The sequence below is a fragment of the Culex pipiens genome, chromosome 3 (assembly GCF_016801865.2).
Source record: "Culex pipiens pallens isolate TS chromosome 3, TS_CPP_V2, whole genome shotgun sequence".
NCBI classification, from domain to species: Eukaryota; Metazoa; Arthropoda; class Insecta; order Diptera; family Culicidae; genus Culex; species Culex pipiens.
Window position 1 is genome coordinate 28,258,456 of NC_068939.1, and position 27,534 is coordinate 28,285,989.

The 27,534-nt window shown below is 35.2% G+C and overlaps 1 protein-coding gene across 12 annotated transcripts in view; it reads right to left on the bottom strand.

Moving 5' to 3' along the window:
• The window catches only part of LOC120425920 (RNA binding protein fox-1 homolog 1), a 344,723-nt gene that overhangs the window by 42,912 nt on the left and 274,277 nt on the right, over nucleotides 1–27,534 (bottom strand). For 10 of the 12 annotated variants that reach the window (XM_039590596.2, XM_039590573.2, XM_039590565.2 and 7 more), the window contains 2 exons: nucleotides 16,714–16,743; nucleotides 10,576–10,828 (listed from right to left, as the gene is read on the bottom strand). In XM_039590596.2, coding sequence (XP_039446530.1) covers nucleotides 10,576–10,828; nucleotides 16,714–16,743 — 283 coding nt within the window. The remainder of the gene's footprint in view (nucleotides 1–10,575; nucleotides 10,829–16,713; nucleotides 16,744–27,534) is intronic. The other 2 variants (XM_039590548.2, XM_039590611.2) reach the window with 1 other exon arrangement.

The window sequence follows — 27,534 nt, forward strand, 5'->3', positions numbered from 1 at the left end:
AATTCATTTTTATTATATCAATGGTCAACAACGAAGCGTTTCTTTTTTGTTAACGAAAACCAAGCTGATGTTTTGCTTAGAATATTTACTAGAGTGTAAACGGAATTGCAACCGAGACTGTAAAGTTTTAGTATTGCTCAAAGACAAATAGAATTTTTGCTTTATACTAAATGTTTAAAGTCTTTTGTATTTTTCTGGCCAATATTTTCAAACATATTAAAGTACACGGAAAAAGTCAACTCTCGAAATCGTAAATTATGTTCTTGGATTTGAGAACCACTAAGGAATATATTCACGTTTATAGTGCAAATGCACCATACTCATGAATAAATTTCTTCGTGGTTCTCAAATTCATGAACACAATTCACGATTACGGGATTTGATTTTTTTTTCTGTGTAATCATAGGAAATTGTGGGGATCAACAATGTCAAGGCAAAGTTTAAAAATTTGAGCATGAGCATGAGCATGAGCATCGTTGACTGCCAATGAGCTGCTACTCCGTTATTGACAGATCAGCTGAAGTTAAACAATGAATCAAAAATGATTAGTGGGAGCCAACCATCCGTTCACTGTTTAACCTCTGAAGATCCCTACTTTATTAGTCAATACCGGCGCCCTCCCAAGAAGCCTGCAGTTCAACGAAAGGGAGGAATGTTAGTCCGATAGTTGAAGTTGCAGACTCATCAAGCACATAGTTTTTCGCTATATACTTGTTGATACCGCTTGAGACCGTTGAATCCACAGCATCTCCTTCAAGCATCACGTGATTAATATTTTTTTGGGTTAGTAGGATAAGGTATTGGCTTTTCGATGCCTCCCGAGCTACGATGCTATGGGGAGGACTTTCATAACAGACCCGTCGGCGAGCCTTCCGAGCAACGATGCTATGGGAAGGTCTTTCTAGTTAACACACAAAATCACTCACTCACAATTATTTCACTCCACTATTAATTATTCCAAAATGTCAGTGCGTCTTTCGATCATTATATAGAAATGGCTTTTTCACCATAAAAAATAAAACCGTAATCGAAAAAATTATACACAATTTACCCGACGCCGTGCCTTCCGATCAACGGTGATATAGGAAGGGCTTTGAAAATCACAAAACAATTAATTAAGAACACAAAAAACACCAATTACTCAACGAAAATTACGCTCAAGACACAAATAATTCAGAAAGGCATGCTATTATTCGATTACCACAATCACTCACCCCAAACGAATAGCGACACAAAAGCACTCCAAAAAAATTAACCTGAATAATCACGACTTCGCGTCCCCACTTCCAGCGCACCAATGATGCTATTATTCGATTACAACAATCACTCACCCCAAACGAATAGCGACACAAAAGCACACCAAAAAAATTAACCTGAATAATCACGACTTCGCGTCCCCACTTCCAGCGCACCAATGATGCTATTATTCGATTACCAGCACACAAAAAAATAACCTGAATAATCACGACTTCGCGTCCCCACTTCCAGCGCACCAATGATGCTATTATTCGATTACAACAATCACTCACCCCAAACGAATAGCGACACAAAAGCACACCAAAAAAATTAACCTGAATAATCACGACTTCGCGTCCCCACTTCCAGCGCACCAATGATGCTATTATTAAGGCAAAGTTTAAAAATTTGAATGCAAAAAATGTGTATTAAAAACCATAATCTAGAGGTGGGCAAAACCCCTCTTTTTAAGGAGCCGCTCATTAAAAAGAGCCGCTCTTTTGAACGGCTCTTTCGCTCTTTTTCAAAATTTTGATGGAAAGGTTTTTGTAAGAAGAATGTAATTTTTTAAGTTATTTCACATTGGACCTTTATAAATTATTTGATAAAAAAATTTAAACTGAAAACTAGAAGATGCCCTTGAAAACCATAGGTTTTGGTGGTCTCTATGTCAAGATTTGTACTTGAACCTAAACATTCGAGTTATTGAATGGCATCCAAACTTAAATCTAGGATGCTGTAAAATTGCTATTAATTTTTAAAATTGTGTTTATTTCTGCAAGAATTGAACTAATGCTCTTTTCCACATTCTGATTTAATCGATAAAGTCTATAAACACTAAAGTTTAATCGAACAAAAGGATTAATTTTTTTCCAAAATCTATAAACTATTCAGTAGATTTTTCTCAAATTTGTATTCGGTAAAACTTTAATGAACAATCAGTTGTACAACTTTTGGGATTAATTTGTATAAGCATTGAAATATTTGAATTCGCATTTTCAATTCTCAAAAACAAATTTAATGCTATTTTTTTAAATTCAATTAATTGTATTTATAACAAAAATCATGCCAACTTGAAACAGTTCTTTCAAAAGACCGGAGTTTAAAAAAAACCGCGGTTCTTGTTTTGTGAGCCACGGTTCGTTCGCTCTTTTTAGTGAACCGGCTCTTTGAGCGGCTCACTCTTTTTTGCCCACCTCTACAATCTATGATTTTTTTTATTAAAATGAAAATAAAATCAAGAAAATGTGTTCTGAATGTTTTGAAGTTGTTTGCAAGACAATTTCTATTTTTATAGATTTTGATATACAGTCCATATTTGATTTGAAGTCCTTGCAAAAAATCACTTCCAATAATCGAATCACGATATATTTTTTACGTTATCTTAATTTTATTTCTTAAATCGAACATGCACCAAAGCTATAACATTTTCTAAAAAAGTTTGTTTTTTTTAGAAATAAATCCAACAAGCTGTCAGCATTTCAAAGTTTATTTTTGGACGCAAAATTATATTTGCAATCAAAAATTATTCCCCAAATAAATTGATAAACTGCCCCGTTTTCAAATTACAGGCAATTTAAGGCAATTTTTGATTTTTTTAATTTAAAAATATTCAATGAGTGGTAATTTACCTCAGCAAACAAAATTTTTGAAATGCTGAGAAAATTCTACAATATTCTCTTCGAACTTTTTTGAAAGGACTGCTGGTTGCTGAAAAACAGCTGCTTGTTGTTGAACTTCAATGAAAACATTTTATTTTTTTCTCGGTGTTATCTAATTATCCCTTATTTTTCAACTAGGGATATATCGGAAACTATTGGTTCGATTTTCAATATTTAGAAAAGGTATTTTTATGAAATATTATGCTCTACTTAACAAAATAATTTCAAAGTTCTAAAACCAAGCCTTACATTTGAAAAGGGCCAGAACACATTTCAGAAAAAAATTCTCATAATTATTTGCTATTAAAAAAATGTCTTTCAAAATTTGAGTCAGATTTCACCGAAATAGTCCAATTAAAATTAATAAATATAAAAAAAGAATATAAAATTCACAGAAGCTAACTTTTTTATAGTCATTTTATTTTTATACATTATGGGTTTTTTCTAAAAAAAAAAAACGAAAAATGTTGTATTTTTTTACTTTGTTGAACGAACTGCGGTTGGCTGAGCGACAGCTGCTTGAAGTTTACATTTGCCAAAAAAAGATGATTTCTCAGTGTCACATAATTAGCCTTAATTTTCAACTAGGGCTATTTTGGAAACTTTTGGTCGATTTTCAATCTTAAAGATTGAAACTTTTATGAAATATACTGCACAGTCAAAATAAAATCATTACGAAGTTTGAAAACCTAAGCTAACATATTAAAAAAGATAAAACACTTTTTTTTGACATTTGGAAATTTGGACTTGATTTTGCAATGTCGATTTTTTTTTGGAGAATCGCAAATCTTCTTTTTAATTTTGGACATATTAAACTTTATTTTTCAATTTTTAAATAAAATAGCAGAAAATTTCACAAATCTCCATTTTATACACAAAAAAAAAAAAATACAAATGCTGATAAGTTCTCAGGAATATTTTGCTTTGAACTCAAGACAATTATATTTTAAAATGTCTAATTTTCATGAGAAACTTGTATGATACACCCCAACTAAAAAAAAACGAATATTTGTTTTTCTATGTTATTTTTCCTGCTAAATCTAAAATTGCCCTCAGTAATTCGGTAATTTCGGAAAGTTAACATAACGAAATATGACCACAAATTAATAATTTGACTCTTTGGCTTAATTCTGAGGGCAGAGTCAGATTCAAACTACAATTTTTGAACGGAAAAACTGTGAAAATTTGTTTGAATTGCAAAAAAAAAATGTCTTAAAATCATTATAGCTTGAAAGCAGTAATCTTTATCACAAAAAATGAATAAATAAATCACATTCGATCGCAAATATGGATTTTCAATCTAAAATTTATTTTGAATTTTAGTTTGACAACGTGCTCGATCTTATTTGAAAAGTTTTTTTTTTCCTTGCTCTAGAATCAAAGTTTGCACCGTCTTAAACTCTAGCGCAAATGATGCCTTTTTAGGAGTCTCCTTAAATTTATTTCAAAAAATCAGTAAATAAAAAATACGTATTTCGGGATTTTTTTTTCCGAGTACCAATTTTTTTCTGAAAGGTTTCACGATTTTCCACGCTGCAAACAAAAAAGATTTGTTTTGTATGGAAATTGTCAACGAGGGATGGTCCAATACAAATTTCAAGAAAAAGTTTCATTACTCTATTCACAATTCCGTTCGCCATTTGCATGTTCTTTTTTCTCCACAAAAGGTGTGGTAAGTTTTTCCCGGGAATATGGTCAGGATTAGACACAAACATACACACACAATTACACCCAGCCCAAGGTTGGAGCTGGAAACTATACTGTATTTCGCACCAAGTAACCGCACACGAGTGCGCTACCGGGAAAAAGCGCTCAACAGCTTCTTTGTTTGTGAGTGGGTTTTGTGTGTGTGGGGAATGTGTGAAAATGAAAAGTTTTTCCTGGGAAAAGTCGTCGACGACGGCGACGATAGGAAACTTTGGTTTGCGCGGTTCGGTGAAAACTGCTGCGCTTTTGTGGTTTGAGGGGAGTTTTTAAGGGACATGGGACGTGCTATTTGTGGGATTAATAGAAATGTTTGTATAGGGAACTGGGTTAGAAGTAAGTGGGGTTAAGTTTGGATTAAACCAGTATTATGGATAAGGGTTTAGGAAAGTTTTCCGAGGAACTATACTTGTGGTTTGAAGATTATACGAATATTGACTTTCATTGCCTGGCATTAAAATCTTGTAAAATAATTCTTTATAAAACTACAATGTATTAGAAGACCTTCTATGTTTTCGAGCAACAAATTCAAAGCAAAGAACCTCCTAAGGCAAACTTTCCCTCTAAAAAGAACTTTTTCTCACCACTTTCATTCCACAATTAATACCTTAGTCAAGTGGCGCTGCCTGCCATTTGTTTTGCGTTCTTTCAATTGCGCGCTATCTTTAGCGACTTTACAAAACGAATGGATCCCCGCGGAGGAAACTGAAAAAAGCTGCCTCCAGGATGTGCCCCAGATTTCACGGAAAGCTCGCTCACGCGAAATAATAGTGCGCGGACGTGAAAGATCGCTGGGCGCATATTTATATTTACGTGCATTTTTTTCCTCTTCCGAAAGGTGGGTGGCTAAAAGGGGTTCCGTGGAAATATAATTGCTATGTCGCCGGAGGGAAAAATTACACGGATGGTGGCAAAAACAGGAGGGAAACGGTTGAAATGGCCGTTTTAAACTGTGTTTTTTAAAATGTTGGATTAAACCGTGATGATCAGGGAAGATTTTAAAAACTTTGTTCGTGGTTCCAAATATCATGAACGATTGTTCACTATTTTGGGAACGGATTTTTCTCCGTGTATATGATAACGTTACAATGTTACGGAGCAACACAAATTAAATGCTAGGATGTTACAGTGTTGCTATGTTACAATGATACAATGTTAGACGTTTTACAATTTGTACCCATCGACCATTACAAAATAAGGTGGATTTAATTTTTTAGAAAGAAAGGGGAGTTTTGGAGCTTTGGTGTCTGCGGAAGAGTAACTGAAAATAGAAAGAGGTACATTCACCAAAACAAAAAACAAAAACAATTTCGTTTTAGAAATATGTATTGATTTTGGACTCATTGGTCAGTGACGCGATGGGAGCAAGGGCGTCTATGCGTAGCGTCTCACACATTTCTGACGCTAGGGGAGGGAAGAGGAAAACCATTTTTGGTCAAAAGTTTAAGCCATTTTAAGGTTTAAAAGATTCAATTTTAAAGCGACTCTGAAAAACGCAAGCAAGTTTTTGAGCAATGCAATGTTGAATGTTGAATAATGACAGGTAATTTTTTCTTTGAACTCGAGATATTTATATTTGATATGTATTTTTAATGGGAAAAGCAATGAAAATAATTTACCAAATATAGGTGTTTCAACGAAATTTTGCCCGCTTATTCTAAATCTGCTTCAGATTTGAGCCGAATTGTCAAAATATCGTTTTTTGGTTATTTTTAATATAAAACTCAAAATATGACCAAAAATCTATATTTTGACATTTTGGCTAAAATCTGAGGACAGATTCTGATTAAAGGGGGAAACCATTGAAAAATATGTACACAGCTAAAAAAGTAGTAATCCAGCTGCGTGTAAAAGGCCTGGGTGTAAAATAAATTTTGCATCATTTTATGCAATTTTATGTGATTTTACACCCTGAAATATGTAGCCCAGTATGGGAAACCTACTTGACCGAAATGGCAAGCTCATATATGCGTTTATCCTTCCAGCTTTTCATCGGTCTGATGGCCTAGTGGGCTAAGGCGCCAGTCCTTACTGTTGGTGCTGGGTTTGAATCCCGTCGGTTGCAACTTTTTTTTTGTGTTTGAAAAAATTGTACATGCATTGTGTAATATTAAGTGTTTATTTTGACGAAGGTGATGTGCATGCTTTTGCATGCGATTTTACCATAGGATTTTTTGCTGTGTAGTCAGGCAGTTTTAGAATTTCGTTAGGGTGGGTCCATACACGTTTTTCTTGAAAATTTGACCTTTTTGAAAATAAGTAAATATCTCGAATTTGAAGAAGAAATCCGTTTCTGTAGTCTACGCCTTCTACGACTACTTTTTATGAAATCGTCATTACACTCCCTCAAAAAATGTGTTTGAACTTAGCAATTCAAGACTACGTAACAGAAAATAGTGATATCAGGAGAAAATTTAAAGCATTGAAAAAAAAAAAACAAAGAAATTCATTCTAGAAATAGTGATTTGGGGTTTATTGGTTAAAAGATACATTTTAAGTTAGTAAAGATGCAGCTTTAAAACTCAAATATATCTAAAAAGTGCTCCGAACATCATGTATAAGTCAGGGTGGCTTGGTTGGGCACGTTCAACAACTTTTTCTAAGAGAAAAAAATCCCAAAAATATTCCAATTTTCAACCAAGCCAAAATTTCGCCTTTTTTGCACACCCCTTTTGAACTTTGCATGAAAATTTATGTATTTTTTTTTAGGTTTCAATTTTCAATCAAAGTAGGCTTCTTTAATGGACAAAACATGACCCTAGTGAAAATTAAACTGAAGTTTGAGTAGACTTAGCAATTTTGTAGAACTTAATGACAGCCTTCTGATAATTTTTAAATTGAACGTTAAATATAATTTAAAATTTGTTAAATATCATGTTTTGATATCCTTAAAAAAAAAATAGACATAAAAATGGATGACAGATTCAAAACAAAGTTTTTCAAACGGTAAATCCAAAGCATGCCCAAAACAAAATTTACCCAAAAGTAACCTCAAGCACTGAATCGTAGCACCAAAGCACTTTGACCCGGGAGCGTAAAACAGGTGCCTGTAAACCAGGGGTGACCAAAGTATGGCCCGCGGGCCAAACGTGGCCCGCGAGGTGATATTTTGTGGCCCGCGGACTCATTTTGAATGATCAAGTAAAATGGCCCGTTGACCATTTGTAAAAACATTTTATTTTGTTTTCAAAATGAAACTTTATTTTAAATTGTAATGCTAACCTTTTTTTTTTGTTTTGTTAATATAAAACTAATGATTTTTTATTTTTTTGTTCTTATTTTACGATACAAATATGTTGTTCAAAAATCTTTCTAATTGAAACATTTTCACACGTTTCAATGTGAGTGAAACTAGTAAATATTGTCAAAATGTTCAAACATTTTGGAAATGTTTATGAAACTTTCAATTTGACTAAGGTATAAAACTGTAATGAAAGCAAAAATGTAAGCATTCCATTTTATTTTAAAAGTCATTTTGACCAATAAACTGAGCCTCAAACTTATTTTGCATTTAGAAACATTCCGCCTCGGGATTCGAACTCATGACAGTTGGATAACGAATTTGATCGACTACCATCTCATTCAGACAGACTAAATTTTGAAATCGGAGGAATAAAGCGGTTGCAAATATTGTTCAAAGCTTTTGTTATTTAAGTGCAATCAGCTGAAATCCATTTTAAATACATTCCTCTGCGTTTAATAGTAGTTTATGCAACAAGTTGCAAAAAGAGGATTTTTTCAGCACGAGTCGTACGAGGTTCACCGAGGTTCACCGAGTTGGATAAATACGAAGAGAGCTGAAAAAGTCAAGTTTTGCAACGAGATCCATACAACATTTTTTTGCAATTCCGAAAAACACCAATTGAGTGAAATTTTAAGTCAAATTTTCATGTATTTTGTCAATAAATCGTTTGAATCAATTTTTTTAAGGTGTTACTTTTCGAAACAAGTACTGAAAAGTTCAACTTTTCAGCACACATTTCAGTGCTGAAACGTAGAACTTTTCTTTATTTTGAAAAGTGTTGCTATTCGATTCTGTTATTTTTGGTACAGAAAAGTAGGCTATTTCGTCGTTCAAGAATGACAACTTTTCAGCACTGAAATGGGTGCTGAAAAGTTGAACTTTTCAGCACTAGTATCGAAAAGAAACATTTTTCAATATTGTTTTGTTTTGAACGATGAATTTACTAAACACATGAATGTTTGACATAAAATTCCATTAAATAAGCGTTTTTCGGAATTGCAAAAAATGTTGTAAGCAACTCGTTGCAAAACTTGATTTTTTCAGCACTCGTCGTATTCAGTACGACTCGTGCTGAAAAAATCTTCTTTTTGAAACTTGTTGCATAAACTACTATTTGCGCATGCTTGGGTTTATTGAAAAAAAAGTGAATTTTAGTAAACTTTGAATGAACAACAAAAGTGTTTTTCGCTAAAATGTTTTTTTTCGTCGAATCTTACATATTTTAAAAATTATGGTTGCAAATCAAAGTGTGTTTTATTAACATTTTTCAACATTTTTTCATTGAAATATTGAATATCCTGGCATCAATCAATTTTATATATTTCTTTTTTGCAATTCCGTCGTGAAAATACGTCCTTTTCCTGTCATTCTTGAACGACGAAACAGCCTACTTTTCTATACCAATATTAACAGAATCGAATAGCAACACTTTTCAAAATAAATGCTGAAAAGTTCTACTTTTCAGCACTGAAATGGGTGCTGAAAAGTTGAACTTTTTAGCACTTGTTTCGAAAAGTATCTCTTTTCAACATTTTTTTGATTTGAACGATTTATTGACAAAATACATGACAATTTGACTTAAAATTTCACTCAATGTGTGTTTTTCGGAATTGCAAAAAATGTTGTATGGAACTCGTTGCAAAACTTGATTTTTTCAGCACTCGTCGTATTTATCCAACTCGGTGAACCTCGTTGGATAAATGTACGACTCGTGCTGAAAAAATCCTCTTTTTGCAACTTGTTGCATAAACTACTATTATTTTTTTGCCTCTCCTCGACCATGGCCAGAGTTGAGAAACAAAATCTTTTGTAAATGTTTGCATCGGTCTAATTATTGAAAAAAAAATCCAACAACTTTTCATTTGTTACTGCCAATTTAAAGACAAAATAATGTCTTAACATGAATTGTTCCAGTTTAATGTTACCATTTTCAAAATATAGAAAAAACTTAAAATTTCAATGAAAACACAAGTACATTCAACTAAATACCTTTTTTCAAATACCGAAAACAAAAATATCAATAAAACTGAAGGAAAACTGTCATTTTCCGTTTTCTATTATTTTTAAATTACGAAAATGTTTAAAAAAATAACAGAAATTTGAAGACTAAATGTATTTTTTAATCTTTTAAATTTATATATCGTTTTTTCCATTATATAAATAACCAATTTTGTACTTATGGCCCGCAAGCTCATTTGAGCTTCAAATTTGGCCCGGCATCCAAAAACTTTGAGCACCCCTGCTGTAAACCTAAAGAAGTCAAAATCAGCTGAAGGAGGGGGCTTGCTGTTCCTCCGGAATAACCGTAAAATGGGTCAACCCCATCGATAAAATAGACGTTTTTATGTTCGACTCGGTTGGTTGTTTTGATTTTTTTACCCCGTCTTTTGCTGATTTTAAAGAGGGGTTCGCGATAGTGTCGATAGGAGGGGAACGAGGAAAGTGTCAATTTTGCTGCTAAATATAGGTTAAAAGGCTGTCAATTATGGAGTATTGATTATTTTTTCCGGTGTTTGGTTCATTGAATTGAATCGTTAAATGGAGACGGGTGGTATTTTGTTCACAGGCAACTTCAATGAGTCCCACGCATTAGATTTTTTCCGAATTCTATTCTCTAGATTTTTACAGTACTGCTTGATTTTCGAAAAAGATTTTTTCTAGAAAATTGAATTCTGAAACTTTTCTTGAACTAAAACTACCCAAACCAAAAGAATCGTAAATTGTACAAACCTTCTTCTCTGCGCGGCGGCCGCAGCCCTCTGGGCGGCCTGGGCTATCAGCAGTGGCGAGGCGGCCGCGGCTGCTGCACTCGGCATCTGGTTCGTCACGGACATGGCGGCCGGGTTCGCGGCCTGGGCCAGCTGGGCCTGGGGGGCGGCACCGACGGCGGCCAGTGCGGCTGCCGCACCGGGGTTCGCGGTGGCGCCAACGGTGGCCGCCGTTGCTCCTAGCCAGGGCCAGGCACCCATCGACAGTCGGTAACCTGGGTGACAACCGTGTGGTGAATTCGGGGTTAGAACTTCAATTACGGTGTGGGGGGTGTTTGGGCAAGGGCGAACGGTTCAAGACTGTGCCATCGTATGGGGAAGAGACCCTGCCTACCTGGGACAACCTTCGCAACAAGGGGGCCATCGATCTATCTCTTTTGACGGGGAAACCATTTTTTTCTAACGAAAAGTGCACTCAATTAATTTGCTATGTCTGCGCTGCTGTGGGAGTTCTGAAAGTCTAGCGAAACCAATCTTCACGAGAAGATGGAGAACCCTCCTCTTCTGGGAAAACACCCCAGAGCTCTGAAGCTGAGAAGCTAAAATTAATGCTGCTTCGCTCGGTTTCGATAGCTACCGCTAATTAGTTAATGGAAACACTTTACTTTGGAAGTGGTGGAATGGTGGTGAAATTGGATCATTTTTGTGTCGATAACCGCATTAAACTTTCAGGCAAAGTGATTTTGGATGATAGTACATATTTCATAACTGGTATTTATTTAAATTTAAGAGGCGGGGTTTCTAAAATTTGATCGGTTTGTTCTAGAGGTCGTATGGTTCAGTCTTTGTTTGGTATACATGAGATGGATTCATGCCAAATTTCTGCCCTCTACTTGAGGTATGTGAGGTATGTAAATTCCTCAATTTTGACGTAAAGTAGTGGCAGGGGGGGGGGGGGGCAGAATGGCCCGCCTAAGTAAAATGCGCCAAAAACCATAGAAAAACATGAAAACTTACGAATTCAGTGTAGTATGCTTATGCTTTGGGATGTTCCCTTCAATGTTGTATTTTTGGTTGATATAATTTTTTAGCTTAAAACTATTTTTGAGCCACTTTTAAAAAAAAGTTTTTTCGACTACTTTTCCAGGGTGCGGGGCAGAATGGGCCACTTTAGAAAACAAGCCATTTCGTCTAATACAACGTTGAAGGGAGATAAGAAATGACTTAAGGTACCTTTCTAACATAGTTTCCATGAAGTAAGACCACTTTAATAGAAATAGTCACTTACCAAAACAAATTTTTTTGAAAATAGTGTTAATATGTTGAAAAAGGACACTATTTTTACAAATAATCATCAAAACAACAAAAAAAATCAACTAATGTTGCATTTAACGTTATTTGTGAAGCTACCAGGAGTGAAATAATCCATTTAATCCAAATTTCATAACTTTTGATTGTTTTTATAAGGCAGGATAAGGGTGGTCCATTCTGCCGTCAAGTGGATTTTAATTTAACACTTCCACCACCAAGCCTCTAAATGATTTAAAGGTTCCGTTGTTGTTTGTATACCTTGGTAGTGACATCTAGTAACGTTATAAGCATTGAGCAAACTTTTTCAAACAATCGAACTTTTCAGAAAGCTTATTTAAAAACCTTGAAATAACCAACATTTGCGTGGTTTTTCTAATAAATTTACATTTTTGCTCATAATTCGAAAAATACAATGAATTCAAACTTAGTTTTCGGTGTGGTGAAGTTATTTGACGTCCTTTATAAGACCCTCGCCTTACAATTGGTCTAAATCCACTCTAAAGCATAAAACCTAGGGTGGCCCATTAGAATTGGAGGCTGTTATCACTGTTCACATAACTTTGCAAAAGCAATGAGAATAAGTGAAACCATTCCGATATATTTATGTTTCATTTTAAAGTGCTTCAATAAACCATTCAAATGCAAAAAAGAGAATTTAATTTCATCAAGTTTAACAAAAATTAATCAATTTAAATATTTTTTATTCTTTCAGGACCACAAATTTTAATGTTTGTTTTAGCCCACTAGTCATATAAGGCCCATAGACGACATGAGTTAATCTCATGTATAGACAAACAATAGTTGAAAGTTTAAGCAAATCTGGGCAACTCGATACGACCCAGGACACAATAAATGTGCAATTTACGTACCAAAACTGATATACACTTTTGAAAGTACACTCAAAAAATTACAACACTTTAATTAATCTTCTATTTCAAGCTTGATTTCAAGGTTTTCATAACTTTGGTAATCATCTAATCTCTAACATTATAAGACCCTCAAGATACTCACTAATTACCATCAGTTAAAGAAAACTGTAGCACTGAAAAGGCCGTTATACAAACAAATTTATGAAAAAAATATCTTCCAAAATTTGATTATCAACTGTCGCAAAACAAAGTTAATAACAACATTGACCGATTCTTCGGCTCCTTTCCAAAAAAAATCCCAAGTTATTTTTACAGCAATAAAAGAAGAAACCACCCAATGTTTTTACATATTTGGAAAGATAATTGATTTCCTTCATAAAAATGTCTCAGAGACAATCGCTTCAGTTATGCTACTTTATTTTTTTAAACTTTTGCTCTTCTACACATTATCACAAATTAAAAAAAACGAATCGCTTGCTTCTTGAACTGAACGAATTGGTTGAGTTTTTGCCAGCCATTTCTGATAACTTTTTGTTATTTCTATGCACAAAAAAAAGTTGTCAAGACAACCTATTTTAGATGGATCAACTATAGTCCCCTTGGAAAGAACTGTCAAGTAGGACCTTTCCTGTCAAGAAGGACCGCGAGGTTATTTTTTCAAAAATGATTTAAAAATCCATTTTAAGCTATTTGTGGTCGTACAAAGGGTCATTGTACTCAGAAAAATAAGCTTTATCGTTGTGAACAATAATATCACAAATCTAAGCTTAATTTTAGGACTCAATTATTGAATCATAACAAAATGAAATCCTTCATTAAAAAAAACACATTAAAAATGGAAAAAGGTGACACTTTGGTTAAGCTTCGCTAAGAATCGGTCAATCATTTATAAATCTTTAACAAAAAAAATGTTTTTTTTTTGTGTATAAAAAGCAAAGTAATCCACTTTAACGACCCCCGGGTCTTTTGTGGTCTCTGTTGCAAGTTTCTGCTCATTTCTAGGCATCCGAAGGTTATGTGTGGTGAGTCACCCAAAACCTCTTTTACACAAATGGACCGACGTTTTACTTCCCCATCCGATAGAAGGCGTGGTCAGGCAAATCTCGTCTCGAAAAATGCCACCGGGTCCGTCTGGGATTGAACCCAGGCCATACTGGGGTTCAGAGGCTACCACGCTAACCACTAAACCACCGGACCCGGTTTTTTTGTGTTTAGGACCTGTTAAAAAACCCTCTAGTTTTGAATTTATTTCTCAAATAGCTGGTCAACATATGAACCGATCCCAAATAAGTTTGAACAATTTTGACATTATTTGCACGATTCACACAAAAAACTTACTTAACCCCTTTATTTGGTTGGTGCCTTCTTTAAAAATTTATATCTTATTGCAATAATTTAAAATTATCCAACATTAACCCTCTACCGCCCAATTTTTTTTTTCGAAAATTTTTATTTTTCCCGTGTTTAGGAGGTTATTGAGCAACTTTTGTTCTTCGAAAAACGTTACTTCTCTTGTTTTATGTTTTTCTTGTTTCATTTTTCGTATTTTTATTTGCATTTATCTTGTTTAGTTTATGTTTGTTTTTGGTAGAATTTGGCCTATTCTACCACCTCCTATCATTACATTTTGCCTATCTAATTTTTTCATGTTTTTACAGTTCAAATCAATTTTTTGCCTGTTTTTCACATTTTCTGCCATAAAATGGCACCATTATCATTGGAATTATAAAAAAATGCGTAGAGGCATCGTCTGGGACACTAGAAAAATTACTGCATACTTCTTTTTACTTAAAATATAGGAAATGTTAGTAAAAAACACAGCCAAAGTTGACCCCTGAAAAATTACATCTTTTAAAACATTGGCAAAGTCACATAAAATAAGTAAAACTTCCTACCCTTAAATTTTCTAAAATTTTAAGAGTTCTTCTTTCCAATGCATTTTAAAGATCGAAAATTTGTTGAAAAATGGATTTTTGGCGATTTTTCGAATCGAAGCCCGTCTAAAGGCGGGGTTGGGTTGTAGAGGGTTAAAGAGGACATTAACATAACCTAAGTGGTCATAGCTTAAGGCAGGGTTGCCAGATCTTCGTTTGGAAGGTTTTCCAAAACCTATCCATTATCCAACGATGGGTTGCATGATGGATCCGGACATAATTTTCATACAAATAAGTGTGATTCGGCTTTAAAAAAAGTACAAAAATATCACTAAAGTGGTCATAATTTGAGACAGGGTTGCCGGATCTTCAAAATAAAAAAAAAAAATATGATTGTAGAAAGAACCGTGAAAGCTTATATTAATGTTTGTACTTATATTTTGGATCGGCTTGATTTTTCAATTGTTAGTTATTTTATTTTTTTACTGAGTTTGCAAACAAGTTTTTTTGTTTATTAAACATTTAGCAGAGAAAATTGACTTCTAAGTAGAATTTGCAAAACTTTTAGTTATTGTCCGTGTACTTTTCCTCAAAAATTGTGTTGGTCGGTGTAATCAGTTTAATTTGAAGAAGGACGACGATCCAATATTACCAAAATAAGACAACAGTCACAGCAAAAAAATGTTTCGAAATAAATTTGGCGGGTAAGCTTGAAGATGCGTTATTCTCAAGAGGAGGTTCAAAAACAAGGAATCACTCTGTTGGGATCATGAGATATGTACTCGTCAGTTATTGCTCACTTTATTTTGTAACTTTCTCTTCCGCCCTACTACTACTTACCTTTTCCTTGTTTGTTGAGGGCTGAAGAAGAGTTACACAGTTTAAAATGAGCAAAAACCAAAAAAAAAAAAATAACTCTTAGCCAAGTGTTGATTTTTGCAAAAGAAACTGTTTGTAATCCATGGTTGGAATTGGCATGGAATTTTATTGAATCAACTGGTGGACACTTCTTCCCACCATCCAAATGGTTTGCCCTACCAAAAATCGATTTTCAAGTGCTTCAGTTAGCTGTGCTGTTTTCGAGATGAATGAGGGACGCGCTATCATGATTTTGTGTGGAGTTCCGGAGTGTCACTGAGGGGGGTTCTAAAATTCAAATCCCAGCCTCACTCTCATCACAGCCTTGGGGCAAAGGGGGAGAGCATCACCACTTTTGTGGATCGGTTTATGACAGCTTTTAACAGCATCACTTGGGACGTGGCCGGTTCCACTTGAAGAGTGGCGCGCTTTTATTTGTCTCTGCTCTGGGATTTTGACTCTCATAAATAGCTGGGTTAATTTTGAAAGCATTGTTGATGGGAACAAGATTGAATGAGATGATATTGTTTTTGGAAACAGCATTGATTTTAGCTTCTTTTTTGGATCACCGTTAAATAAATAAAACAAAACTTGTAGAATTGATGAAATGTCTTGAAATGTTTTCTCTTTTTTCAAATATGTGTCAAGTGGTTATAAAATCATAAAATAAAACAACTGTTCATATTTCAACGGAAATAAAAGAAAAATCGAAAAACTTATCCTACTTTTTGTCAACTGTTTGAAGGGGGGTGGGGATTTGTATGTACAATTTCTGACTTAACCATCGTTTGGGCGCTACAACCGACGAGTAATTTTCTCCACTTAGAACAACTAAATTTGAACTTTTTCTGCTCTGTTTAACTTTTTCTCTTTCTCTCTAAAGACTAAAACGACTAAAACAACTATCAACTGTTGGGAAACTTTTAGCACTGCTTTTCCGCTGTCTCCTACTGCTTCATTTTACTTTACTCCTAATCTATTATTAATTGCTGCATGTTTTTCTCTCTGTCTCTGAGTCTGTATCAAAACGAAGTTTCCTCTCCTGGTGGAAATGTTAAAACAAAAATAAAAGTTTAAAAAAGCAGCGAAACGGTGACTTTTCCCTACCAACTATTGCAACTCTCTCAGACGATATAGTCAAACTTGGAGGGGGTGGGAGGACAAGAACAACTTTCTCTCTCTTCCTCTCTGCACACGAAACAGTCTAGGGAAACTTTCGTCTCGGGGGATCGCTGAAAAACTTCTTACCTTCGGTCGGCCACGGCACGCAAACTGCTGCTGTTTTGATTCGTTTGATTTCGTTTGCAGGATCAGATCGATGAGGCGGTTTCCGGGGGGGAGGGGAAATTGATGGAGTGAGAGAAAAAAAAAAGAACAAAGTAAAAGATTAGTTTCTTCGTCAGGCAGGGCAGGGTGTCGGGATTTATGAAGCTTTTTTTTAGAAGGGGGTTTGATTTATATGAACCTAAAGATAAGAGAAAACTTTTAGGACGACGTTTTTGCGATTTGTTTTGGTTGAAATTTACACTTGTTTACAATTTAACTACAAAGACTACGATTAATCTAGTTTAATACACTGACTACTTCAACTACAAAAGGGTTAAAATGAGGAAATAGTGATGAAGTGCATGCTAGATCACCTAAAACTAAAATGCAGGGTAATAAAGCATATGAAGCGATTAGGGATTTCTTCAACAAGCTTTTACCAAGTTGGTAAAGTCGTCGGTCAAACAGCGTTTGCGTGAGTTCGAATCTTGACAGAATCATTTTTTTTTGTCAACATTCTCCTTGGATTTCAAGTCACACAAATAACCGGTGTAAATTCGGCTCGTTATTGACACCTTCTGGGCGGAAAATTATTCCCCCAATAATTCAAGTCACCTTAAATGTGACATCAAATAGCCCCTCCTTTTTCCCTTCGGCGAACTGTGTCGAACAAGTACCAACTACTGTACTGTTCTGTCGCAATGCAGTTTAGCAGTTTAGATGGTGTGACAGCCGTCAATTTAGTAGCTGTTGCCATATCGGGTGATTTGTCGACCCGCGGCACCCAGGACCTTCACTAAACAATGTTAAGGAGTTACATCGGGTGAAAACTTTAATTTTCTGAAAAGCAAATTTAAAATATTCTACAAAGAGATGCAAGTTTCGTTCTTCAAATAAAATACAAAAATTCATGTAACCCCTTAACTTCCCAACAGCGGCAGCAGGGTGATGCCAGAGAGTTCGCGTGACAGGACCAAGTTTTTCCAAACGTGCCCACACCAGCTGATGACTATCTCATCACACAAACTGATTGATTGATAACGGCCGATCAAAGTGGCTCATTACATTGCGCTTCCTCTTCCACTGCTCCTAGCGTCCCAGTATAAAGGGATAAATTTATAGCGCCTCTGGCATAGTGTTGCTTTACTATCGATTGTCAATTTTCGTCACTCCGTGTGGCCCCCTCTGTTGGGCTGATTCTGTCGTCAGCTTAGACCTAGTGGTGTTGTGTGGTTATTTGGGTTGGAAGGGGAAAATTCGTCGAATAATGGCTTAAGCGTGGGGGCATCCATCGATCTTGGTAAGGATTTTAAGGATGCCACCGAACGTGTGTGCTTTCTCTTTTGATAAGCAAAGAGATCAGCTTTAAGGTGGAGGCAAGATTATTGGAATAAAACAATGATCTCTCAAGCTCTATCCGATCTATCAGTTCCTCGTAGATTCCAAAATATCCATTTAGTTTTCTTCCAGTTAGTTTTCCTTCAGTTAGTTTTCCTTCAGTTAGTATAACTCGCCTTCAGATTGGTGCGCTGGAAGTGGGGACGCGAAATCGTGATTATTCAGGTTAATTTTTTGATGTGCTTTTGTGTCGCTATTCGTATCGAGTGAGTGATTGTGGTAATCGAATAATAGCATCATTGGTGCGCTGAAAGTGAGGACGCGAAATCGTGATTATTCAGGTTAATTTTTTGATGTGCTTTTGTGTCGCTATTCGTATCGAGTGAGTGATTGTGGTAATCGAATAATAGCATCATTGGTGCGCTGGAAGTGAGGACGCGAAATCGTGATTATTCAGTTTAATTTATTGATGTGCTTTTGTGTCGCTATTCGTATCGAGTGAGTGATTGTGGTAATCGAATAATAGCATCATTGGTGCGCTGAAAGTGAGGACGCGAAGTCGTGATTATTCAGGTTAATTTTTTGGTGTGCTTTTGTGTCGCTATTCGTATGGAGTGAGTGATTGTGGTAATCGAATAATAGCATCATTGGTGCGCTGGAAGTGAGGACGCGAAGTCGTGATTATTCAGGTTAATTTTTTGGTGTGCTTTTGTGTCGCTATTCGTATCGAGTGAGTGATTGTGGTAATCGAATAATAGCATCATTGGTGCGCTGAAAGTGAGGACGCGAAGTCGTGATTATTCAGGTTAATTTTTTGGTGTGCTTTTGTGTCGCTATTCGTATGGAGTGAGTGATTGTGGTAATCGAATAATAGCATCATTGGTGCGCTGGAAGTGAGGACGCGAAATCGTGATTATTCAGTTTAATTTATTGATGTGCTTTTGTGTCGCTATTCGTATCGAGTGAGTGATTGTGGTAATCGAATAATAGCATCATTGGTGCGCTGGAAGTGGGGACGCGAAATCGTGATTATTCAGGTTAATTTTTTGATGTGCTTTTGTGTCGCTATTCGTATCGAGTGAGTGATTGTGGTAATCGAATAATAGCATCATTGGTGCGCTGGAAGTGGGGACGCGAAATCGTGATTATTCAGGTTAATTTTTTGATGTGCTTTTGTGTCGCTATTCGTATCGAGTGAGTGATTGTGGTAATCGAATAATAGCATCATTGGTGCGCTGAAAGTGAGGACGCGAAATCGTGATTATTCAGGTTAATTTTTTGATGTGCTTTTGTGTCGCTATTCGTATCGAGTGAGTGATTGTGGTAATCGAATAATAGCATCATTGGTGCGCTGGAAGTGGGGACGCGAAATCGTGATTATTCAGGTTAATTTTTTGATGTGCTTTTGTGTCGCTATTCGTATCGAGTGAGTGATTGTGGTAATCGAATAATAGCATCATTGGTGCGCTGAAAGTGAGGACGCGAAGTCGTGATTATTCAGGTTAATTTTTTGGTGTGCTTTTGTGTCGCTATTCGTATGGAGTGAGTGATTGTGGTAATCGAATAATAGCATCATTGGTGCGCTGGAAGTGAGGACGCGAAGTCGTGATTATTCAGGTTAATTTTTTGGTGTGCTTTTGTGTCGCTATTCGTATCGAGTGAGTGATTGTGGTAATCGAATAATAGCATCATTGGTGCGCTGAAAGTGAGGACGCGAAGTCGTGATTATTCAGGTTAATTTTTTGGTGTGCTTTTGTGTCGCTATTCGTATGGAGTGAGTGATTGTGGTAATCGAATAATAGCATCATTGGTGCGCTGGAAGTGAGGACGCGAAATCGTGATTATTCAGTTTAATTTATTGATGTGCTTTTGTGTCGCTATTCGTATCGAGTGAGTGATTGTGGTAATCGAATAATAGCATCATTGGTGCGCTGGAAGTGGGGACGCGAAATCGTGATTATTCAGGTTAATTTTTTGATGTGCTTTTGTGTCGCTATTCGTATCGAGTGAGTGATTGTGGTAATCGAATAATAGCATCATTGGTGCGCTGGAAGTGGGGACGCGAAATCGTGATTATTCAGGTTAATTTTTTGATGTGCTTTTGTGTCGCTATTCGTATCGAGTGAGTGATTGTGGTAATCGAATAATAGCATCATTGGTGCGCTGGAAGTGAGGACGCGAAGTCGTGATTATTCAGTTTAATTTATTGATGTGCTTTTGTGTCGCTATTCGTATCGAGTGAGTGATTGTGGTAATCGAATAATAGCATCATTGGTGCGCTGGAAGTGGGGACGCGAAATCGTGATTATTCAGGTTAATTTTTTGATGTGCTTTTGTGTCGCTATTCGTATCGAGTGAGTGATTGTGGTAATCGAATAATAGCATCATTGGTGCGCTGGAAGTGGGGACGCGAAATCGTGATTATTCAGGTTAATTTTTTGATGTGCTTTTGTGTCGCTATTCGTATCGAGTGAGTGATTGTGGTAATCGAATAATAGCATCATTGGTGCGCTGGAAGTGGGGACGCGAAATCGTGATTATTCAGGTTAATTTTTTGATGTGCTTTTGTGTCGCTATTCGTATCGAGTGAGTGATTGTGGTAATCGAATAATAGCATCATTGGTGCGCTGGAAGTGAGGACGCGAAGTCGTGATTATTCAGGTTAATTTTTTGGTGTGCTTTTGTGTCGCTATTCGTATCGAGTGAGTGATTGTGGTAATCGAATAATAGCATCATTGGTGCGCTGGAAGTGGGGACGCGAAATCGTGATTATTCAGGTTAATTTTTTGATGTGCTTTTGTGTCGCTATTCGTATCGAGTGAGTGATTGTGGTAATCGAATAATAGCATCATTGGTGCGCTGGAAGTGGGGACGCGAAATCGTGATTATTCAGGTTAATTTTTTGGTGTGCTTTTGTGTCGCTATTCGTATCGAGTGAGTGATTGTGGTAATCGAATAATAGCATCATTGGTGCGCTGGAAGTGGGGACGCGAAATCGTGATTATTCAGTTTAATTTATTGATGTGCTTTTGTGTCGCTATTCGTATCGAGTGAGTGATTGTGGTAATCGAATAATAGCATCATTGGTGCGCTGGAAGTGAGGACGCGAAATCGTGATTATTCAGTTTAATTTATTGATGTGCTTTTGTGTCGCTATTCGTATCGAGTGAGTGATTGTGGTAATCGAATAATAGCATCATTGGTGCGCTGGAAGTGGGGACGCGAAATCGTGATTATTCAGGTTAATTTTTTGATGTGCTTTTGTGTCGCTATTCGTATCGAGTGAGTGATTGTGGTAATCGAATAATAGCATGACTTACTGAATAGTTTGTGTCTTGAGCGTAATTTTCGTTTAGTAATTGATGTTTTTTATGATTTTTTTTTGTGATCTTAATTAATTGTTTTGTGATTTTCAAAGCCCTTCCTATATCATCGTTGATCGGAAGGCACGGCGTCGGGTAAATTGTGTATATTTTTTCGAATAAGGTTTTATTTTTTATGGTGAAAAAGCCATTTCTATATAATGATCGAAAGACGCACTGACATTTTGGATTAATTAATAGTGAAGTGAAATAATTGTGTGTGAGTGACTTTGTTTGTTAACCAGAAAGACCTTCCCATAGCATCGTTGCTCAGAAGGCTCGCCGACGGGTTTGTTATGAAAGTCCTCCCCATAGCATCGTAGCTCGGGAGGCATCGAAAAGCCAATACCTTATCCTACTAACCCAAAAAAAATAATAATCATGTGATGCTTGAAGGAGATGCTGTGGATTCAACGGTCTCAAGCGGTATCAACAAGTATATAGCGAAAAACTGTGTGCTTGATGAGTCTGCAACTTCAACTATCGGACTAACATTCCTCCCTTTCGTTGAACTGCAGGCTTCTTGGGAGGGCGCCGGTATTGACTAATAAAGTAGGGATCTTCAGAGGTTAAACAGTGAACGGATGGTTGGCTCCCACTGATCATTTTTGATTCATTGTTTAACTTCAGCTGATCCGTCAATAACGGAGTAGCAGCTCATTGGCAGTCAACCATGCTCATGCTCATGCTCATGCTCAGTTAGTATAACTCGCCTTCACACAAAGCCGTCGTTTCTGGATTGCACCGGAAGCAAAGCAAGAACGCCCCAGCAGCTGGACACCGAGTTGCGGCTGAGGACACAAGCAAAGGCCAGCAGAGCCAACCAAGACCCCTACACAATCCCCCTTCCCATCCCACGCCTTGTCTTTAACATCAATCCCTTCCCTACTAACCCCGAGTAGGCCGCGGGTAATCGGCTCCCCTCCCACTAACATTTACACACAAGATCCTCTGTAATTATTAAGTCAAATGTAATTACAAAAGCCGACTCGGTCCTAACCAGGTCCCAGTACCGAAAAGGACCTAATAAAAATAATTTTATGAAAAAAAAAAAAAAATGATCTTTCAAGGGAAACACAAATGAAGCTCTTGTTTGAAGATGCAAACACTGTGTTGCCAAATTTCAAAAACGTTTTTGTAGTTTATATTTTTAAAATATAAAATTATAAAGGTCAATACAAAACATGCAAGGTTTTTGTCCTCCAAATATTCCAAAAAAGTCAGAGGCATTTAAAAAAAAATAACATTTACAATCGATTGTAGACGGTTCTGAGTATATTATAAAAGTTTATATTAATTATAAACAATACAAAAGATATTATAAATTTTTAGCCAAATAGGTTACTTTTGACGTTAAAAAAATCTTGGCACACTTTCGTACAGCTGAAGAAAACATTATCATTGACTATTAGTTAAGCGTTTGCTACGGTATGTCCACGTATCCTTCCTCCGCTATGTATTCTGTACAATGTGATCCGTTCACAGTACCCTCTTTGCGGTTAATGCAACGCAGTAGGTCTGGCCGCTTTAATGAGGGTACACAACTCGGGGATGCTCGAATTTTCTACAATTATTAATATTGACAAAAACTTTAAATAAATTTTGCATTTACCTAACTGTTTTTTTTTTGTAATATTTTTGGTTAGAAAATAAAGCTTTAAAATGTTACAATAGTGATAGTGGGATAACCAAAAGTATTTTTTTAAATTTTTATTCGACTTGTTTGTTTAGTCACTTTCTATAATTGTGAATATTTCATAAAGAAAAAATAACGACTTTGTTAATCAGTGAATCACTCGAAACGAAATCAAAATCTATAGCTTTGAAAATGTGTAGTATTCACCTGAGTATTTTTTTAAACTAAACAATCTTTGATGATAGTTGAATAATTTAAGTCAATCAATAAACAGTTAAATTTATTCAATCTGATTTTAAAAAATAACAAAAAAAATCACAGATAATTGGTAAAATTTCCATGCCGAATACACCAACCATATTAATCTGAAATTCCGTTCTTAAGATAAAGAATCTAAAATATTGAGATTTTTAGTCAAATAAGGAAGGTAGGTACACTCTAAAAAATTTACACTTTTTTATTTCACATTTTAACACAAATTGATTTGTACAAAATCAAATCATTTCAAAATTTTAATTTTCAGATTTTTTTGAGGATAAAAAAATACAACTTTTGAGCTATGATGATCCAGCAAGGGCTAAATAGTTTGGCAGTGTTTCCATTTTTTTAAATCATATTTTTTGTAAATCTATGAAAATACGGTAGAAATAAAATTCACTTTATTTTTAGATGCAAAATCGATTTTTTAGAGAACTTTTTATAAAGTGTACCATTTTCGAGGATAATCTATGTTTTAAATGGATACCTAAATTTGATTTTGAAGAAGAAACTTTGAAGATTGGATCTCTGGTTTTCTTTTTGTACAAATACAAAGAAAAAATGAGATAAAACATATACTATTTTTTGGATATCACTCAAATTGTACTCAACTTTTAAATGCCTCTCAGCTACTATTGATCCAATTTTCAATATAAAAAAAATAAACATGCATTAAATTTTCCGATTTTTCCGATAGAATTGTTATCAGAATTTAAAATTCAAGTCTTACATTTAAAAAGAGTTTTAGATTTCAAAAAATGTATCAAAAAGTGACCTTATTTAATTTAAAAATAACAAACAAATGTTAGAAAATCTGTTTTAGGCTGGTACAAATTTTATTGAAAGTTTTTGTCTCTCACCACTTAAAAGTTAGCCCAGGGGGCAAAACAATTTTTTTTTTTCAAAAAACTTCAAAATTTCAATGGAAATTCAAGTACAATCAGCTGAAATCAATTTAAAATGCATTACCCTGCGTTTGGAATCATTTTTAGCATGTTTGGGTTGATTTAAAAATCTTTTGAATTTTCGAAAATGTTCGATGTTTTAGTTTTTTTTTTCGCTAAAATTTTTGTTTTCGTCAAATCTTTCATTTTTTGAAAATTAATGATTGTAAAACAACTGAACTAGTGTAAAATGCATTTTAAAACATTTTTTCGATGCAAATGCTGAAACTATGGCTTGTTATTTCAATATTTATATTTTTACAAAAACTTTGAAAAATATTTGCTTCGACCTTATCAGTTAAAAATAAGTCAAATACTTAATCGCCTGAATAAAAGAAAAACCATTTTATGTATTAGATTAAAAAAAATCATTATTCTTGAAAATATTTATGAAAAAGTTCAAATTAAAGTTATGATATTTTACATTTTAAAAACATTCTAATTTTTGCATCATTTTGCGCTCCCAAAATTTGTCTTACAGTTTTCCCTGCTGGGAAAAACTTGATGTTTGATGTTGTTCGTCCTAACAAGCACAAATCAGGCGCCAGTTTTCTTCTTCTTGCTGCCTGAGTCGCCATTATGTTCGAACAGAAAGGCTTTGTGGAAAAAAATGCTGGAAAACAGCATACAAAGAGAGTCAAGTCAAGAAGGCTGCCAACGGGCTGCAAGACATCCTGTTATAATAAATTGGAAATTGGCTGAAGTGTGTGTTCTATTTGGTTGAAATTTTCGTTCAAGTGACTTTTGATATTTTCGAGAATTTTTCTTCTTCAACTTGATAGTTTCATTGTCTATTGGCGACGCGCGCGCGTTGGCCATCGGGGACAACAATGAAAAATCGCTTTAAACGAAAGACAGCCCCAGCTTGGAAGAGGAAAAAGAAACTGGAACGAAGTGACAAATAAATTGCGCGACTGTCGTTATAAATGTACAAACGAAAGGCCCCTCCGGACGATGGCGCCACCATCGCCAAAGGGAGAGAAAAAGATGCAGGCGAAGTAGAAGAGGTGAAAAGCTAGCGCTTTCTTCGTTCCAGCAGCTCGTGGAAAACTAACAACAATGTGGAGGTTTGGCGTGGGGGTGGGGCCGTGTGTTTGTGACTGTGTGTGTGTGGAAATGCTACAGGAAAAACGCTAGTGGGATGCTGGAAATGAAAAGGAGAAAAAGAACAAGCAAAATAGCAGTGGAAAAATATAACATTCGTCATGCTTTTATCTCGAGCATAAAATCAAATTACGTTCTGTTGCACAAGAAGAGAGCGTGGAAAACGAGGAGAAAAATTCAACATCTCGATGGAAACGGAACTGGTGGAGGGAGATGAAACTTTAAAACAAATGCATGCGACCATGTCGAATATATCACAATTTTCCGAGCAGTCCAAGGTTTTCCTCGGCAAAAAGGACACAAACACATATACAGAAGCAAACACCGAAATGAGCAAGCAATCTTCATCACAAAAATGAAACGAGCGAAATTTGATATCCACCTGAAACGAGCTTCGTCGCACAACCGCGAAAAATCGATTCGAAATGAGTTTAAAATAAATCGAATAAATAAAACAAATTACACCTCACTGAAAGCTTAAGGGTTAACGCAATTGAACGAAGCCAGGGCGCAGTGAGTGGGATGATGCACATGATTTTAATTGGCATGAGATCCGTATCATCGCAATGGATGCTGCTGCTGCATTCGTTAACCTCATTTTAGCGTGCACCGAGGGGTGGTGCGGAAAATTTCCTGATGAATGGTCGGTCAGTAGAAGCGACAACCAGGAATTTTACTTTACAGACACTCGCGTAAAAATCTGCACGTTAAGAGCATTTGGTTAATTTGCTGAAGTGGTGATAAATATTTAAATTGGATTGTTGCAGCACTGAAGTGGCTGAAAGTGCATCAATGTATGACAAATTTATGCACGAGGACTGATGAAATAAATTTTACAAGTGGCATTACAAATTGAATTAAAATTCGGATTTTTGTTACTACACATTTGAATATATTTGCATGTTTTGCTGTAATTTGAGTGTTTACAAAAAATCAAAGAAATAAACATATTTTAAATGTAATTCTCAAACAAGAATTTTCAATCAATCAGAAATACAAATTCTTCATTTTGATTAATTAAAACTGCAGATTTTTTTTTGCAGGATTGCTTTACAAACTTCATCTAACTGGAAATTTAAAAGTAAATCACAACTATTTTTCTATGCTAAAGCACCAGCATTTTAATTGAAAATATTACAGAAATCGATGTAGATTTTTTAAATATAAATTTGCAATGCAAAATTTATTTCAAGTATTATCTTTATCAAATAAATTTCGAACAATTAATAACCTTAAATTTGAGTTCAACTTGTGATTACTAAATAATCATAATAAAAAAAGCATTCGGAAAAAAATGCAAAATATGTTTAAAATTAAAATTGGTAAAATCAAAATTGGTCTGAAAAATCAGGGGGCAAAAAAAATATTTTTCCAAAAAAATAAAATAGTATAAAAATTTAAATAAACTTTGAAAAATATTTGCAACGGCCTAAGGACAATAAAAAAAAACAGACTCTAAAAAATTATACTTATTTTACAAATCATTTACTGAAACTCGTATTTTTTTTATTATTTTATAATATGTTTCAAACGCAACTTTTGTGCCAGAGAGAAGTGATGACAACCAAGTTTTCACAAATTAAAAAAAATCACGTTTTTTTTCAAAAATAGAGAAAAATCATTTAACAAATTCTAAAATCTATTTATTTACTGATTTTTTTTCCAAGATTACACAGTTCGTTTTCAAGTTATGGCCATTTGAGGGTTTTCTTCTGAATTTTTTTTTTTGTGGTGTCAATGTGTGTTGACATTTTTTGGTCCGATTTCAGCGTTAGAAAGTGAACTTGTTATGAAATTTTTCAATCTTTTAATAAAAAATATTTGGAAAATTTCAAGCATAACATTTAAAAAGGGCCGAAATTTATGGTTTGGGAATAAAATATTACACCATTAACACTTAATCCAATGGTGTCAACACTTGCTTAGACCTTTTTTCTACCCAAAACTGTCTTACTTCAAGCGTGGTGGAGAATTTCCTTTGTCCACTTTAAAAAGTGGAACATCAAACATATGCCGTCTTCCGAATCCTGTTTTTTTTTTAAACGGTGCGCGGAGGAGAAAAAAATATTTTTAAAGAGGTGTCTAAATTTCCCTAAATGAATTTAGTGTGATTTTTCTAACAGTTGGTTTCAAATGTATTTTGACAATATTTTTTGAAAGA